This window comes from Acanthochromis polyacanthus, chromosome 9, assembly GCF_021347895.1.
Source record: "Acanthochromis polyacanthus isolate Apoly-LR-REF ecotype Palm Island chromosome 9, KAUST_Apoly_ChrSc, whole genome shotgun sequence".
Classification (NCBI taxonomy): domain Eukaryota; kingdom Metazoa; phylum Chordata; class Actinopteri; family Pomacentridae; genus Acanthochromis; species Acanthochromis polyacanthus.
Genome location: NC_067121.1, coordinates 27,954,885 through 27,969,711, shown reverse-complemented (window position 1 = coordinate 27,969,711; position 14,827 = coordinate 27,954,885). Strand labels below are relative to the sequence as shown.

Genomic DNA, 14,827 nt, shown 5'->3' with positions numbered 1-14,827 from the left:
TCGTATGTCCTGTCATACATTCATGTATGAATTCAGCTACATGGATCATTTCTAAAATTTGAATTTATAGGAAAACACTGAACTATTTTAGAAACTGCTTTCTGTTATTTCTACTGGCACAAAGATGTTTCCAAATTCTCAACTTATTTCAGGTTTTTAAGGTTGAACAAATCCAAAAATTTATCAGCATTCATCTCCTCCCTTTTATGAAGATCTGAAGTTAGTTTATTTTCCAATGTTTTTGGTGCATTGTTTTTTCCATCAATGTCTCTTCGATTTTTTTAGTCGCATGAAGTTGCACCTTGCACAAAAAATGCAGTTTGAAAACAACTGTCTTTTTCATGTTTTTGTACATAAGTGATCTTTTATTATTTTGTTGTCCATAAAAAGGTCAAGATTCAGTCCCATGAATTAATTTCATTACATCATATTCTCAGTTCAAAACAACATAAAATTACAAATCATAATACAAAGAATAGAATAGGTAAGTACAGTAACCATATAAACAGTCCACTAATATTGTCTAGTCCCCCCCACCCTCCCACCACTGTCCCACTCAAACTCTAGCACAAAACTCAACAATACATCAGTTAGTATCAGCAATAAAAAAGTCAAATAAATGTCCCGTTTTTTTTGTTTTAAAAAGCGCTTCAATGTTCCAATGCCATGAGTTCAGCTTTACCCTCACATAGACTACACAATAGATAATGTCCCGTCCCGTCATTTGCTCTGCAAAACACAACAGACATGCATACAGTTTTCACTGTTCAGCCCCCCGCCCCACCCCCCATCAATAAACATTCAAGGCCAGAGGATACAATATACGTCAACCATAGTGGTGCATCAATAAAACGGTGAGTTTCCGCCCTGTTCCTTTGACCCCATGACTGAAATATGGATCCAGAGTTTTTCCCTGATAACCCAACCCGTCCAGGAAAGAGGGTTACTTCCAGAGAGAGGCAGGAGCTCTCTCCTATTCTTCTGACAGCTCAGATCCCTGGTTCAAGAAGGTAACAGATTTCCATTATTGAAATATCAGAGACACGAAGCACAGGATGAGAATGGGAATCTTCCCTGTTCAAAATGACGACAGGAAGTGAGTGGTGTTCTGCAACCTTCCGCCGCTTACTGAGACCCACGTGGACTCCCAAAATGGAGTAATCAGATCAGCGCTACTTCAGTAAATGTTCCCTTTAACAAAACTCAGCTACTACCACTGAAACTGACGGGTCTTCTGAGCAGCAGCAGGCTCCTTCTCGTACTTTTTCACGTCTACACACAGGGTTTATTCTCCAAACAGGACACTTGTATCCTTGATGCTGGCCTCTATAACACAGTCGATAATAATGAAGAAGACACACAGACTTACATTTTATACCCTTATTACACTTTGGATGCTTTGTACAATAGTGCTGAACTTAAGACCTGCTTTTGTCATGCTTGATCTGATATATATAAATGTGTAAATATACTGTATACTACAGTATGTGTGTGTTTATGTTGTGTCTGAATGTGCGTTTGTGTGTGTGTTGGAGTATGCGTGTGTTGATGTGCAAAGGTGTGTGTGGTGGAACCTGCACCACACCAACAGTGAGAGGCTCAAATATGGCTTGTGTCAGACATGAAGCGTGCTGCCACCCATAAGAGAGCTCCTGTACATTTAGGGCCACAGAGGTTAAAACAGAGCTAGTAGGCATGATGTCCCACCCTGGCACCTGATCTCAATCACATTGTTAGTCGTAACATCGACACGCATGGTTCTGAGACAAACAATCCATGGCCCCACACTACGACGAACACATTTGGATTAACTACATCAAGACAGAAACGCTAGAAAAAATGTGCTGAGGGTGAATATGAACAGGAGGCTGACGAGCTGTGGTGATGAGTGCTACTGGAACAAGACTCTGAAAACTAGTGCTGTAAGACTAGAGGTTAACCATCATGATTCTCATGGTTAATCTGAGTAAAATGGACGTAATTCTCATTAGTTTGGTGAACTGAGCAGCTATTTTGTCTCCGTATTCTTTTAGAGCCTCCAAATCCGACCACAGCATCAAAGCTCCAAAAAGTTCTGCTCACCAGAAGAGACAACTATTTAGTTACAACCTCCTCAGCAGCTGCAATTCAGACTTCAATGTATAGTTTGACATCTGGGAAATGCTCTTATTTGCTGAGGCTAGATGAGGAGATTGACGCCGCTCTCATAATATGAAGCAACGACCAGCAATTTCCAGCTCAGCACAAAAACTGGAAATGGGGTGGAAAAAGCAAGTCTGGCACTCTCCAAAGGTGACAAAACCCACCTTTTACCTCTGTAAAAGCTTGAATGCTTTGTATGAGACATGTTGCAGTTTTATGGTGTGTTATGTGCTGGACTAGCTCTTGTCTGGTTGCAGTCACTTCCTGAGTGTGCATGAGAGCGGTCTAAATCTCCTCATTAAACACTCAGCAGCAGAGCACATTCGCATATCTCTAAAAAAAAAAAAAAAGTCAAACTTTTCTTTAAATCTGAATTATTGCTGCTGCAACCGAGCCAGTGCAATCTGTCTAAACCTTTAAAGTCACCCATTAGCATACTGAAGGGCTACGGCTTTCTGTTTCAAGCCAGCCAGTCGAATGAAATGTGAAAGTTACTGAATAGACCTGCACTTCGGTAGCTGTTTGACAAATGTCCAGATATTCTCAGCGTGCCTCTGAAAGAGCAGTTTCCATTTGGACCACACCATCATTCAAAAAAAAAAAAAAAGAAATGTGGGTGGGAAAGAGAAATACAGGGAAATCACAATGATTCCCTGTAAGCTGTTGCTGTAATTCTGTGGAGAGTGAAAGGCTACAGCCAGGAAACAACATGGAAGCTGGCCATTCTGTGATCTCTTCAGAGTCAAAAATGAGGGAAAGTATGAGACACCCAACAGCCATAACAAGCCATGACAGTATTCCAGACCAGTCCTCGCATTTCCACCTTAACTGACACCAAAGGACAGGAGATGGACCCCCAAACCACACATAGAGAGTAGGTTAGTGTTAGCTGGACAACTTGGGAAATGCCCTGGCAGTCAGACGGATGTCCATTCACAAGTAAACAAGGAGCGGAGGAGGAGAGGGGGGCACATGCTCGACCAGCGTTTGTCCACTGGAGAGAGAACTGGTCAAGCTGTGGAGGTATTCTTCATACATACGCGCGCAAAAATAAAAGAAAAAAATTTAAAAAAAAACACCAATATTGATAAGTCTCCATAAGCCTCCTCCACTCGCAGCTGTCCAAGTCATCAGGATGTCCTTCATTTCGATCAGCGCTCACACAAACATGTGCACGTGTTATTCAGCTGTCACAGGTCCATGGAGATATGAATACACACGCAAAACACTCACATCACACACACATTCACCAACATGTCACACTTTAAACTTACATCTGTGTGCCTTTTTGGACAAAGCACATTGTTGTTACTTCTTAACTTCAACGAGTGAGCATAATTTAAAGCGGCGATTCAGAACTCTCCCCCCCCCCCCTCCCCCCCGTTTAAAACTGCATTCCTGAAGTTGTTTCCTCTCAGGTGATTTTAGTGTTTCACCGGCCTCATATAGATGGGCACAGCTAATGACGTATTAAAAAATGTTCTCACCTTTAAAACAGGAAACAGAACATAAGTTGTGTTTGTGTTTAACCTGAAGGTGTGCTGCTTCAAAGACACACAGATGTGACCAAAAAAAAACAAAAAACTCACACATCCTTTTTAGGTCTATTTCTCATTCATACATTGCAAACATGCCAACATCCCCCCCCCCACACACACACACATGCATACGCACGCATACAGTCGCATTCATACTAACACGGAGAGGCTGTTGTTTGTTTCTCAGGCATGCTGTGCAGCCAGGTCCTGGTTGATAAAGCGCCGTAGCCTCTCCAGGTACTGACTGTAAAGCTCAATGTCGTTGTGACCGGCGCCCTCCACCCAGAGGGGCTCCACGGCCTTGGGGCAGCGCTCAAACAGGGCGAGGCCATGAGAGAAGTCGATCACCTCGTCCTCTGTACCGTGAATGATGAGCACTGGAGACGGGATCTTTGACACCTTCTCGATGCTGGAAGAAAATATTTGTCTGTTTATAATGATCAGCAATAGCAAAAAAAGAAGCATTTCAGTCAATATGTGTTGAGGTACATCGAGTGATTTTACTCCAGAAATCGGTATTGTGAGCTCGGTGCACACCTCGCTTTAACATGCATTTTGGGTGAGCGTAGTATCAGAAATGTAATTAGAATGCGTCTCCACATGCCTCCAGTGGCCACCTATGATGAGACCACACTTTCCAGTTTTATGCAAATACAGTGCACATATTAAGTATTCATCTCTCTTGGAAGTTTTCTCCATTAATAATCTCCTCAACGTTACATCGTGGTCAATTTAACTTGGCTTTTTTGGATAAGAACTTACAAAATGATGAAGTAATGCCAGTTAAATAAGTGACTATACAAGTACTAGCCCCCTTCAAGTCAATATTTAGTAGATGTCTTTTGGCTGCAATTTCAGCATTGGGCCTGAGTGGATGAGCTCAATCAGCCTTGCACATCTCTAGACACCGCAGTTTTATCCCATTCTTCCTCACAAAGCTGCTCAAGCTCTGTCAGGTTGCACAGGGATCATGAGCAAACAGCGCTTTTCAAGTCCAGGAACAAATTCCCAATTGGATTGAGGTCTGGATTTGGACTCCTCCACAACATTCCTTTTTTCTTTTCATCTTTAAACCATTTCTGTACAGCTTTATCTGTATGCTTTGTGTCATTGTTTGCTGGAAAACAAATCTTCTCCCAAGTCACACTTCTCTTGCAGTCTACATCAGGCTGCCTCCAGCTTTTCCGCATACTTTGCTGTATTTATTCTTCTACAGGCCTACCAGAGGATGCCACCAAGAGACATGACCATATCATGATGATGCCACCACCATGCATAATGGTGGGACGGTGTGTTTGTAATTGTGTGCAGTGTTTGGAGTCTGCCAAACAGTGTTTTGTCTGATGGAAAAAACGCTCAATTTCAGTCCCGTCAGACTGAAGAACCTCCACATTCTGAAATTCTAAATGAGCTTATTTCAACAGTGGCTTTCTAATAGTCACTCTCTCATAAAGACTGGTGAAGAACAGGCAACAGTTGGGATATACACCGTCTCTCCCATCTCAGTTGCTGAAGCTTGTAACTCCTTCAGAGGAGTTATAGGTGTCTTGTGGCCTCCCTCACTTGTCTCTTTCTTGCACAGTCACTCAGTTTTTGAGGTTGCCCTGCTCTAGGCAGATTTTTGCATGTGCCATATTTCTTCAATTCGTAATGAATGGTGGATTTAACTGTACTCCGAGGGACATTCTGCCTTAGAAATGTTCTCATATCCATCCCCTGACTTATGGTTTTCAATAACCTTTTGACAAACTTGCTTGGAGTGCTCTTTTGTCTTCATGCTGCAGTTATAGCCCTGAGTACCACCACCATCAGTACCTATCTGCTACAGGTGTCTTTATACACCTGAGACACATTCACTGCACTCAGATGATTTCCATTTCACTAACTGTGTGACTCCTAGCAGCCACTTTAAAAGGGGTTTAAAACATATGCAGTCGCTCATGCATTTTACATTTTTAATTTGTTGAGATAATTTGGAAGAATAATGCTTTCACACTGAAATAAAGGAGTTTTCTTTTGCAAATTCTCGCAAAAAAAAACAACTTGTGGGGTAAATAATTTCTATACGCGCTGTAAATATATACATAATTCATGTGTCCAAAGATCAAATGTATTGTTGTTTTCAACCGGAGGGAGGCAGCAATGTACCTTGTGTGCCAATGCTTACCAGAAATTAAAAGAACAACAACAAATCACCATCTTGGCATTGCCTGTAGTCTCACATTAATAAAATACTGTTTGCACATGGATGAGTTTTCACTTCTGGTGATTATACATCAGGTGAGTAGGTGGTCCTTCACTCTAGTCCAGAACACACATGCTGCCAACATCAACGCCAAGCATGATCTGACTGTTTAGATCCCAATGCATCTTAGGTGCATTCACACCAGTACTTAGAGCTGTGATCAGATTACCCAAGTGATGCGTTCTGCCACATGTGAAAAGGGTCTCTGTCTCTTGAGCATTCTTTGAGTTAAGTGCCTAGAAAAGCTTGTGGTTTCTTCTCTGAAAAAGACAGATGCAATCACTCTTGCTCAATGAAAATATTGTCAAAATTATCAATTGTTGTCTATCGCGATGCTAATTATTTTACAATTATTGTTAAATGAGAGTATGGCTAAATTCACCATATTACATAGGAAGTGTGGTAATATAGTACAGCTTTTAGAGAAAAAACAACATTTATAGGAAGATAAAAATATTCTTTGCATCTGCTTTTGCCATGAAGTAGTGCCACTGTCACGTGTATGGACAAAACCCTAACAAGACACAGTAATATTGCCATATTAACCAGCCCTATTACAATACACGTGCATTCAACCTCAACAGCAACAAACTGCTTCCATGTCGCACAATAATGCCGACAAGAATTCTGATGGAAATTGTGACAGCATCCAAATTGTAATAGAAGCTGTGTATTTACCAATATACTGGCTAAAAGCTGTGTATTTGGAACATGCAGGTGGACAAAAGACAAGTTAAGTAAACCGCAGGAAAGTCTAAGACGTTTCAACAGATATTGTCATATTTGTCTTCTCCACCATCATAAACTATATTATGATGGTGGAGAATAATACAGTTTAGTGTTGGTGTTTAATTTCTTTGTAAATGATTAGATTTACGTTTTCTGTCTCAGGGGGGCGAACTTACTTTGGAAAGGCATCAAAGCAGTACGTTTTCTTGGTGTCAGGGAAGGCCACCCTCATGCCTGAGGTGAGAGGAGAGTGGAGGACGACAGCAGCACACTCAAACCGTGATGCCAAGTCTACTGTGGGCACCGTGCCGATGCTCTGACCGTACAGGATAATATTCTCGGGGCTGATGCCATACCTGAAAGACAACCAATTAGATTTCAGTATAAAATACCAGACAAAGCATGCAAATATATCTAGAAGAGTCAACAAGCGTGCACATTTTTATACGCAGCTCCACATAGTTCAGTAAACCAGTCATTCAGACGTGACAACAACTAGCCCAGTGTTTTCTGTCAATAACTGACAAAGTTTGAAGGAGAAGTTCTTAAAGGATAATTCCTGTTTATATTAACCCGGTGTATTTCCCATTAATGTGGCTATTGTGGCTCAAAGGACCATGCGTGAGTAAATATTGGGACAACTACTACAATATCTCCGCTGCTTTCTAAACCATGTGAATTTTACATAAATAATATTAAATGTTTTGTTAAAAAATGTGCTACCTGGTGTGGCGTTAGCATTCTTTATGGTAAATGCATCAGAATCTCCATCTGGGTAACGTATCACTGACCTAGTCACCTTGCACATCCATCTGCACACACCACTTTGTTTATCTGTTTAACACATGCTGATGCTGGAGAAGTAGTAGCAAACAAGATAAAACTGCTTGAGTCTACAAGTTCCCGGACTGAAAAAGATAACAAGTCACACACTGTTCAGATTTCGTTGACGACTACTACACAATAAAGAGAAACTCTACGTGGAGCAAGTTGCTTTGCAAACTGACACTGGCACAAGCATCAAGTAACTCTGTCTGGCAGACTGTGGCGTATGCAGCAAACATTTCCAAAGGGAGAACGACATGAATCCTATTGGATCAAAACACATGAAACACTTCTTCCTCAAACATGTGGCTATTCCCCAAATTACAAGGCGGAACACCGGAGCACAAGTAACATGTTGGTACGTTGTTTGGCTTCAGTTACATTAGTTACTGTGTTAATTATTTGCTGAAATAAAACTTTTAAAACAAAAAGTAACTGAGATACTTTGTACTGTAATATGCAGTGTGATTAGGTTGACCAGTAAGTGACCTCAGATGGAGCTACCTAATGCAATTAGAAAAATGGTTGCTCCAGGGACCTTATTTCTGGGTTTACTTTTGTTTGGTTTTGAAACAAAACACTAGGTGACAATAAAATGATTCACTGAGAAAAAAAATCATGTTCTCTGAAAGCTGCAGGAGGTTTGTACTTCTTGCTGTGATATATGGTGTATCGTGCGAATCCTCGTTACCTTGAATACCCACAATGCAGGTAATAGACGTGAAAACGTAGAATGCTCCACAGAGCCGGAATAGCCTCATTAATGAGAAACAAACCACGTTGAAAGAAACCAGAATGGTTTGAATTGTTCAGTGTCCTCTGTGTTGCCACCTGGAAATGTTAATTTTCTACAAACACTAAGCTCATTAACCATGCTGGCAGCAGATACGCGAAAGAAAAAGTAAAATAGTAGAATTTTAGATGCACCACTTCACATAGAGCCCAGTATGTAGCAGCCAGTCGTCAGCCTGTTTGATAATGAGCCACTGTTTAGTTGTGATTGGACTGGCTGATGGTCAGAGAGGGTCTTATGTCAGCAGGGAATAAAACTTTGTATAAAACCAAGCCAACCAAATGTTATTTTCACAAAAAGTTACTGGCCAGTGATGACTGTGACTGTTAACAACTTTAGTCACAACATTTTAATGGGCATTTGGTCCGAGCTGGCTGTTCATTTTAGACCTACATGGAGCAAAGTGACAGTTTCTGCCTGCTTACCGAGAGCGCAGGGCATGCCAGGCGGCATCAATGTCAGCATAAAGGTTCTTCTCAGAAGGCTTTCCAGTGCTAACACCGTAGCCTGAGTAATCATAGGAGAAGATGTTGCAGTTGATGCGTGTGCCTAAGCCGATGTAGAAGCTGCTCATCTGCCCCAGGTCTACTGCATTACCGTGGGAAAACAACACTGTAAACCTGAGAGACAAAAGTGGGAAAAGGGAAGGAAGAACAAGGAAGTTAGGCAGCTGGTTGGGAAGTCCAGAGTTGATGGAAAAACAAGATATAAGTGTGTGACTGAGAACAATGTATTCCTAAATACAGACAAAACAATGTTGTGATCTGTGTATCCAAGCATGTTCTTTCTCAAGGTTATTGAGGGGGTGGTCTGTATCTTACCTGGCATTGGGGGCACAGCGAATGTACATACATCCAACCCTGTTCCCTCGGCTAGACCTGGTCAGGAATACATCCGTCACATCCAGCTCTCTCTGCGAATACTGGAACTCTGCTCTCTCTGTGAGATGCAGCTTCCATCTTCCTTCACTCCCACTGCTGCCGCCACCACTACTGCCACCACCACCGCCACCCCCACCCCCACCCCCCACCTCCTCCTCCACCAGCACCAGCACCACCTCCACCTGACCTGTCACCTCCAGTGCCAGTGCCCAGCCGGGAACGCAGTCCTGGGGCTCCAAGAGAGGGCAGGGCAGCCCCGGAGTTGGACCCTGACGCAGTGCCAGCTCCAGAACCCGGATCTGGGTCAGGGAGAAGAGCATAGGTGGGCTCTGGAGGGAGGAAAGCCAGTTTGGCTGCAATGCGGCTGGGGCAAGGGGGGCAGCAGAACAGGCAGCATAGCTCTCGTATGGACAGACCGTTCATCTTCTGGCAAAAACATAAACATGTGAGACAGAGTCATTAGTGGGGCAAAAAAACAGAATGAGAACAGCGTGCAAGAAGGAAACCCTTTCATCTCTGATTAACAACGGGGTTTCCCATAGTCTTTTTAGATTTTTGCATCAATATTATAGTTAAATAAAATACAGTTTAAAGCAAATATCTCATCAGTAAGTAAACTGTTAAAACTGTCATCAAGTAGCTACACTGACAACAAGATGTGATGCGACAGATTTGCATATGATTTGCCTATGTTTATCTCACAGATAATAATCACAGGAATGTATTACATAGTGAGGAAAAACAACTGAGTTCACAGTGAGGATCAGTACAGACAAACAGTGACCCAGGGAACATCCTGCATTGATATTCTGTGATAAACATACCTGGATTCAGAAATCCTTAGGTCTTGAAATCAACTGGCACACAACGGTGCCAAAGTCTTCTGGTCTAGTCACTGAGCCAGCTGGATCTAGATAAACAGAAATGAAATCACATCAATGCAATTTGCTGTCATGCAACAAGATACTGTCCATGATTGTATGTACTCACAAAGGCATTGTAACCCAACAGTTAAGGAAGCTATTTCTAAAGCTTTTTTGCTGCTTCGCAAAATATAACCTTCAAAACTAATTAAAATAACAAAGACACCAAGCAAAGAACTACAGTATCCTGGTGTTACAGCTACGAGGAAAAGATAAGCTCAGTGCAAAGTGCTGTGATAACGCGGATTCATCATATGGGCTGAAACGTCTGCTGTTATTGTCATCATTATACAGGTCCTGTAAAGTGTATTAACGCCTAAATTATAGACATTTTACGACATGTATGGACTACATCTGCTAAAATCTCACTACGGAATTTAGATTATTTAAATGCCGGGTGCAAGGATGACAAAATGCAACACCCCCTCAACAGACAGACGGAGCGATGATATGCTAATGGTAGCTACATGGTTAACAACGATATTAACCTCTGGCGTTAGCTAGTGATGTTGAGCATATAACTGGAGCGGTGTGCTGTCATAGCATACCTGCAACCGGAGGGCGAGATAAACGACGTGTTACTGCTGTAAATGGACACCTACCGTTGTACAGGTTAATACCGACAGGCAGTCAAATTATCATCACTTATCGTTAGCAAGGCGAGCAGCTAGCGGCGGCGGCTAGCTCGCTAGCACGGTAGCCTCCAAACGAGCTACTTACCGATTCACAGTAGGATGGTAGGCAGGCTGGCGTGCCCCTATATATACACAGAAGCAGCACAAGACTTTGAAAATCCTCCCTGTGTCTTGACATGGATGGTTTTACTCGAAAGTGCTGACAGTTGTAGGTGGCTAGCTAGCTGGAATTCATGGCTACCAGATTTTTTTTTTTTTTTACTACTGTCCGACTACAGCCGGCAGTGACGTAAGAGCGTAGTCCCTTTTCAAAACTTTTACAATGTAGTGAAATCTATTATTATTTTCACATTTACGTCGCTGTTGTTAATAATAAAACAAAACTTAACATAATTATGTGTGATTTTTTAAAATTTAAAAATCTAAAAATATATTTGTTTTTTCTACTTCTACTGGGTAACGCCATATAGTTAAAGAGGCTTGTCTGATGGCTGCTCTTCTTTATAAATTCACTTGAAAGATTCTGTCATAAAACATCATTTATTTGTCATAACTTACTTTTAAAATGTCATTTAAAAAGAAAAAGAAGCCAAATCCAACATGGGACAAGAAAGCCAAATTCAAAATAAAATCAACTATGCATTTTTTTTTAATCCATCCTGTGGCACTGATTGGACAAGAATCCACATCTTTTTTAAGGTAAAACCAGCCAAACTTCAGTGTATTATTATAATTATAAACAAGTGTTTTGACTTTAATATTTTACTTACGTAACTGTTCTCATACAGCAGAATGACTTTTATTCATTGTATTGTAGTCTGGTAAAATAATTTCCTCTGGGATGAATAAAGCAGATCTTATCGTATCTTATCTTATTCAGCTTAAAAAAAATCCTCAAAGTCATCTTATGAGTTGTGTGTATAAAACTAGCTGAGTTAAATTAGCTGAACTTGAAAATCAGACAATAAATTAAAGATATTAAGCTTACGAGTCAACTAGTCACAGAACAGTGGTTACAGAGGGACTTGCTTTCATTTAACATTATCTCAGTTTGAGCAGTTTCTGCTTCATTCAGCACTGAAAACTTACAGCATCAGCTGCCTGAGTCATTTTCAACCAGAGTCACTACCAAAACAATCTGTGAGACTGCTCCTAGTTACAGTGAGATCCATTATAAGTCTACAAGTGTATTGACTGATTCAATACTAACTTCTGGCATTGTTAGAATTGTTTTGATTATGATGAAAAGAAACAGCCAGAACTTATTTTAACAAAGACACACTGCAACTTACTAACATGTCTGTTTCCTCAAACTACAAAAAAAGCCTCAAAGGAGTTTTAACTGCTGCTTTTGTTTCTTGCAGACTTAATTTAATGAGTTGGGTGACAGCCCAGCTGTTCATACCTTTAAATCATTTTCAGTCAAAAGTTCTTAGGTTATTAGAACTTAAAATTCTAAAGTGGTCTGAAAAGAGAAGTTGCACATTTTAAGATAGATTGACCTGAAATTAGCAAAACTTGTGTATTTACATTAAATAAACCAGATAAGATGATTTGATTGAACTAAATTCCAGTTTTACAGTGTGGGTCAGTGTTTTATGACAGTGAATAAAATTTTAGACACTGCCTGTAATTTGAATGCAAAATCTCATCTTTGTTTTTGCAACCTCCAAACTCGCCTGCCTCCCTGACCCTGAGCCCTCAGGCATGAAAGATAGATCCGCTGCCTGCTTTGTAGTCGTACTGATCCTCATATTACTGCGGTCTGGTAGATGCAGGACTTACAAAATGGATGAGTCTGGAAGAGTTTTGTCTTTTTCTGCAACAGCTGCCCTCAACAAACTGTTGTATCAACTCTGTTTGCACTGATCTAGACACATCTGTGTGAGTGCATACATTTCTACATATGGATTGGGAGCATGTGGTAATTTCACACACTGTGTACATCTGTATGGAATTATGCACAGGCTCTGGCAAAACGCTATCCATCTATTTGACTATAATTGCTAAACAAAGGTAGAAAACTGCAATATTTCACTGTGAAAGATAGTAGGTAAAAAAAATGAAATAATAAAAACATTAATACAAATCAGTAGTATTTGACAGATGCATGTTACTCAACACATCTCCACAGGTCAGAAATAGGTGGCGTTTAAATGAAATATATGTCAGATGAGCACCTGTTTTTGAATATTTAACAGAATGTAAATGAAGATCAATATTTGAAATGCTCTTGTGTTGCTTTTTTTGAGGAACAATTCAATTTCAAATCTTTTCTTTTCATTATTTTTCTGTTTTCCTCAGTGAGTGCTGGGGTGCTTCTCTAGCTTTAAAACCTTTTTTTTTTTTTGCATTCTATTTCAAGATAATGAAGTAATCTGTCAGCTATAGAATGCCAAAGCCTGTTATTTATTTTACAGAATGTTGCATATAAACGTATTATTTTCTATTGCAGCCTCATGTTTAGGATCTGATGTAGGGCTTATTCTATAATGGCTTGACACAGTGTGTGTGTGTGTGTGTGTGTGTGTGTGTGTGTGTGTGTGTGTGTGTGTGTGTGTGTGTGTGTGTGTGTGTGTGAGAGAGAGAGAGAGAGAGAGAGAGAGAGAGAGAGAGAGAGAGAGAGAGAGAGAGAGAGAGGTCCTCCATTCATCATTGATCCACTGCAGGACTGTGTTTCAGGGGGTGTGAATTATGGGCCCCTGTTGTCACTGTGCCTGCTCTGCGTTGGACATTTCACCTCGCCACTGTAAATCTAAAACAGGGGGATTACATTTTGCTGACTCCTGATTTCAAAGCCGTAGCCCGAGCAAGTGCAGACAACTGCCCGGTGTCCCTGACAGAAGAAGACTTAATACTGCGCGCAATTGCACGATTTGGGATTTTCATTTTTTTTCTTGCAAAGGGTTTGAACAATCAAAGGCTGCCGGGGAAAGAAAACGCATTCTGGATCACAGAAGAATCTCACATTGAGACTCTCTCCCTCTCTCTCTCTCTCTCTCTCTCTCCAGAGGGGAAAAATAAAGCGTTTGGTAGTTGACTGGGCGTTTAGGACGCGCTCGATAAACGGTGATGCTACGGCGACGCGCAGGAACCGTAGAGGGAAGAGACAGGTGAGGTGCGGCTGAGGAGGAGCGTTGATTTCCAACACAAGCTTTGGATACCGAGAGCGGTGGTATCCGTCACCCCGCTTTTTTTCTCCACAGAGAGGAAGAAGAGCGACCGCAGAGGGCGAGTTGGCGACTGGCACCTGCCTCAGCCTCCCATACCTGGCCATCTGGTGCGGTGAGTGTGCCAAAAATGATGGAACCGAGCGATAGATATGTGTCAAAGGGAGAGACCGAGGAGTGGGAATGGATGGATGCATGGATGGATGGATGAGGTGAACAGGTATACGGTGCGCAATTTTATTAGTGCCACCGATGCTGCATTATTAGTCCTCCGGGTTGAGTCAGTGGATGTGTGTGTTTGGCACCGTCTGGACCTCTGTGGGCTGCTCTTTGTGTCTGCTGCAAGTTTGATGTGTTACGTGCATGTGTTTTGTTGCGTATCATTGTTCTTTCACGTGTTGCATAGGGTGTTGCAATGCTATTCCAGTGATGCCTCAGCAAAAAACTGTAAAGAGAGCCTCACAATACCCTGCTGGAGCACTGCGTTGCAAGGACGAGTACAAAGGCTGATTAAAATGCTTATTTGGATCGTGATCCAAATGAGGCGCATTCCCAAGCAATGGTAGATTTTTATAGCTCCCCTGTGTGTTTTTATGAAATGTTTGCTGAAGGGTCTTTTGGTTTAGAAGAGCAAAGGTCACGTGTGATGGTTTGGAAGCCATAAAGTCAAGTGATTATGTCATTCATCACTCACAGGACAGGAGCCATAAATGAATGAGATTTTAAAGAAAAGTTAAAGTACTGATAAAGAAATAGCTCTTGACATCCATCTCTTCGTGTTTTGCTGCATATAACTGATGTCAGTGCAGATCCAAACAGTGAAGGATACTCCAGTGAATAGTGCCCTTTGTCCAAAACGTGTACAGTTACAATAACTTGCCACAGGATTTGCCCATAATCTCACAGCACACTCACTCCAACCTTCATGGCCTAAGTTAAAGGCTCG

At 41.4% G+C, this 14,827-nt stretch overlaps 2 protein-coding genes across 2 annotated transcripts in view; one reads left to right on the top strand and one right to left on the bottom strand.

The window, feature by feature from the left end:
- Nucleotides 1-333: 333 nt before the first annotated feature.
- LOC110948957 (alpha/beta hydrolase domain-containing protein 17A-like) lies at nt 334-10,989 on the bottom strand. The gene is given in 7 exon segments (XM_022190746.2): nt 334-4,089; nt 6,831-7,010; nt 8,698-8,892; nt 9,094-9,299; nt 9,301-9,579; nt 9,978-10,063; nt 10,797-10,989. Coding segments are annotated over 5 exon segments (1,083 nt in total). The 5' UTR covers nt 9,577-9,579; nt 9,978-10,063; nt 10,797-10,989; the 3' UTR covers nt 334-3,863.
- A 2,350-nt stretch (nt 10,990-13,339) lies between these two features.
- Nucleotides 13,340-14,827, top strand: part of LOC110948958 (semaphorin-6B-like) — a 32,857-nt gene continuing 31,369 nt past the window's right edge. The window contains exon 1 of the mRNA XM_051953620.1: nt 13,340-13,996. The gene's annotated coding sequence lies outside the window, so the exon portion shown is untranslated. The remainder of the gene's footprint in view (nt 13,997-14,827) is intronic.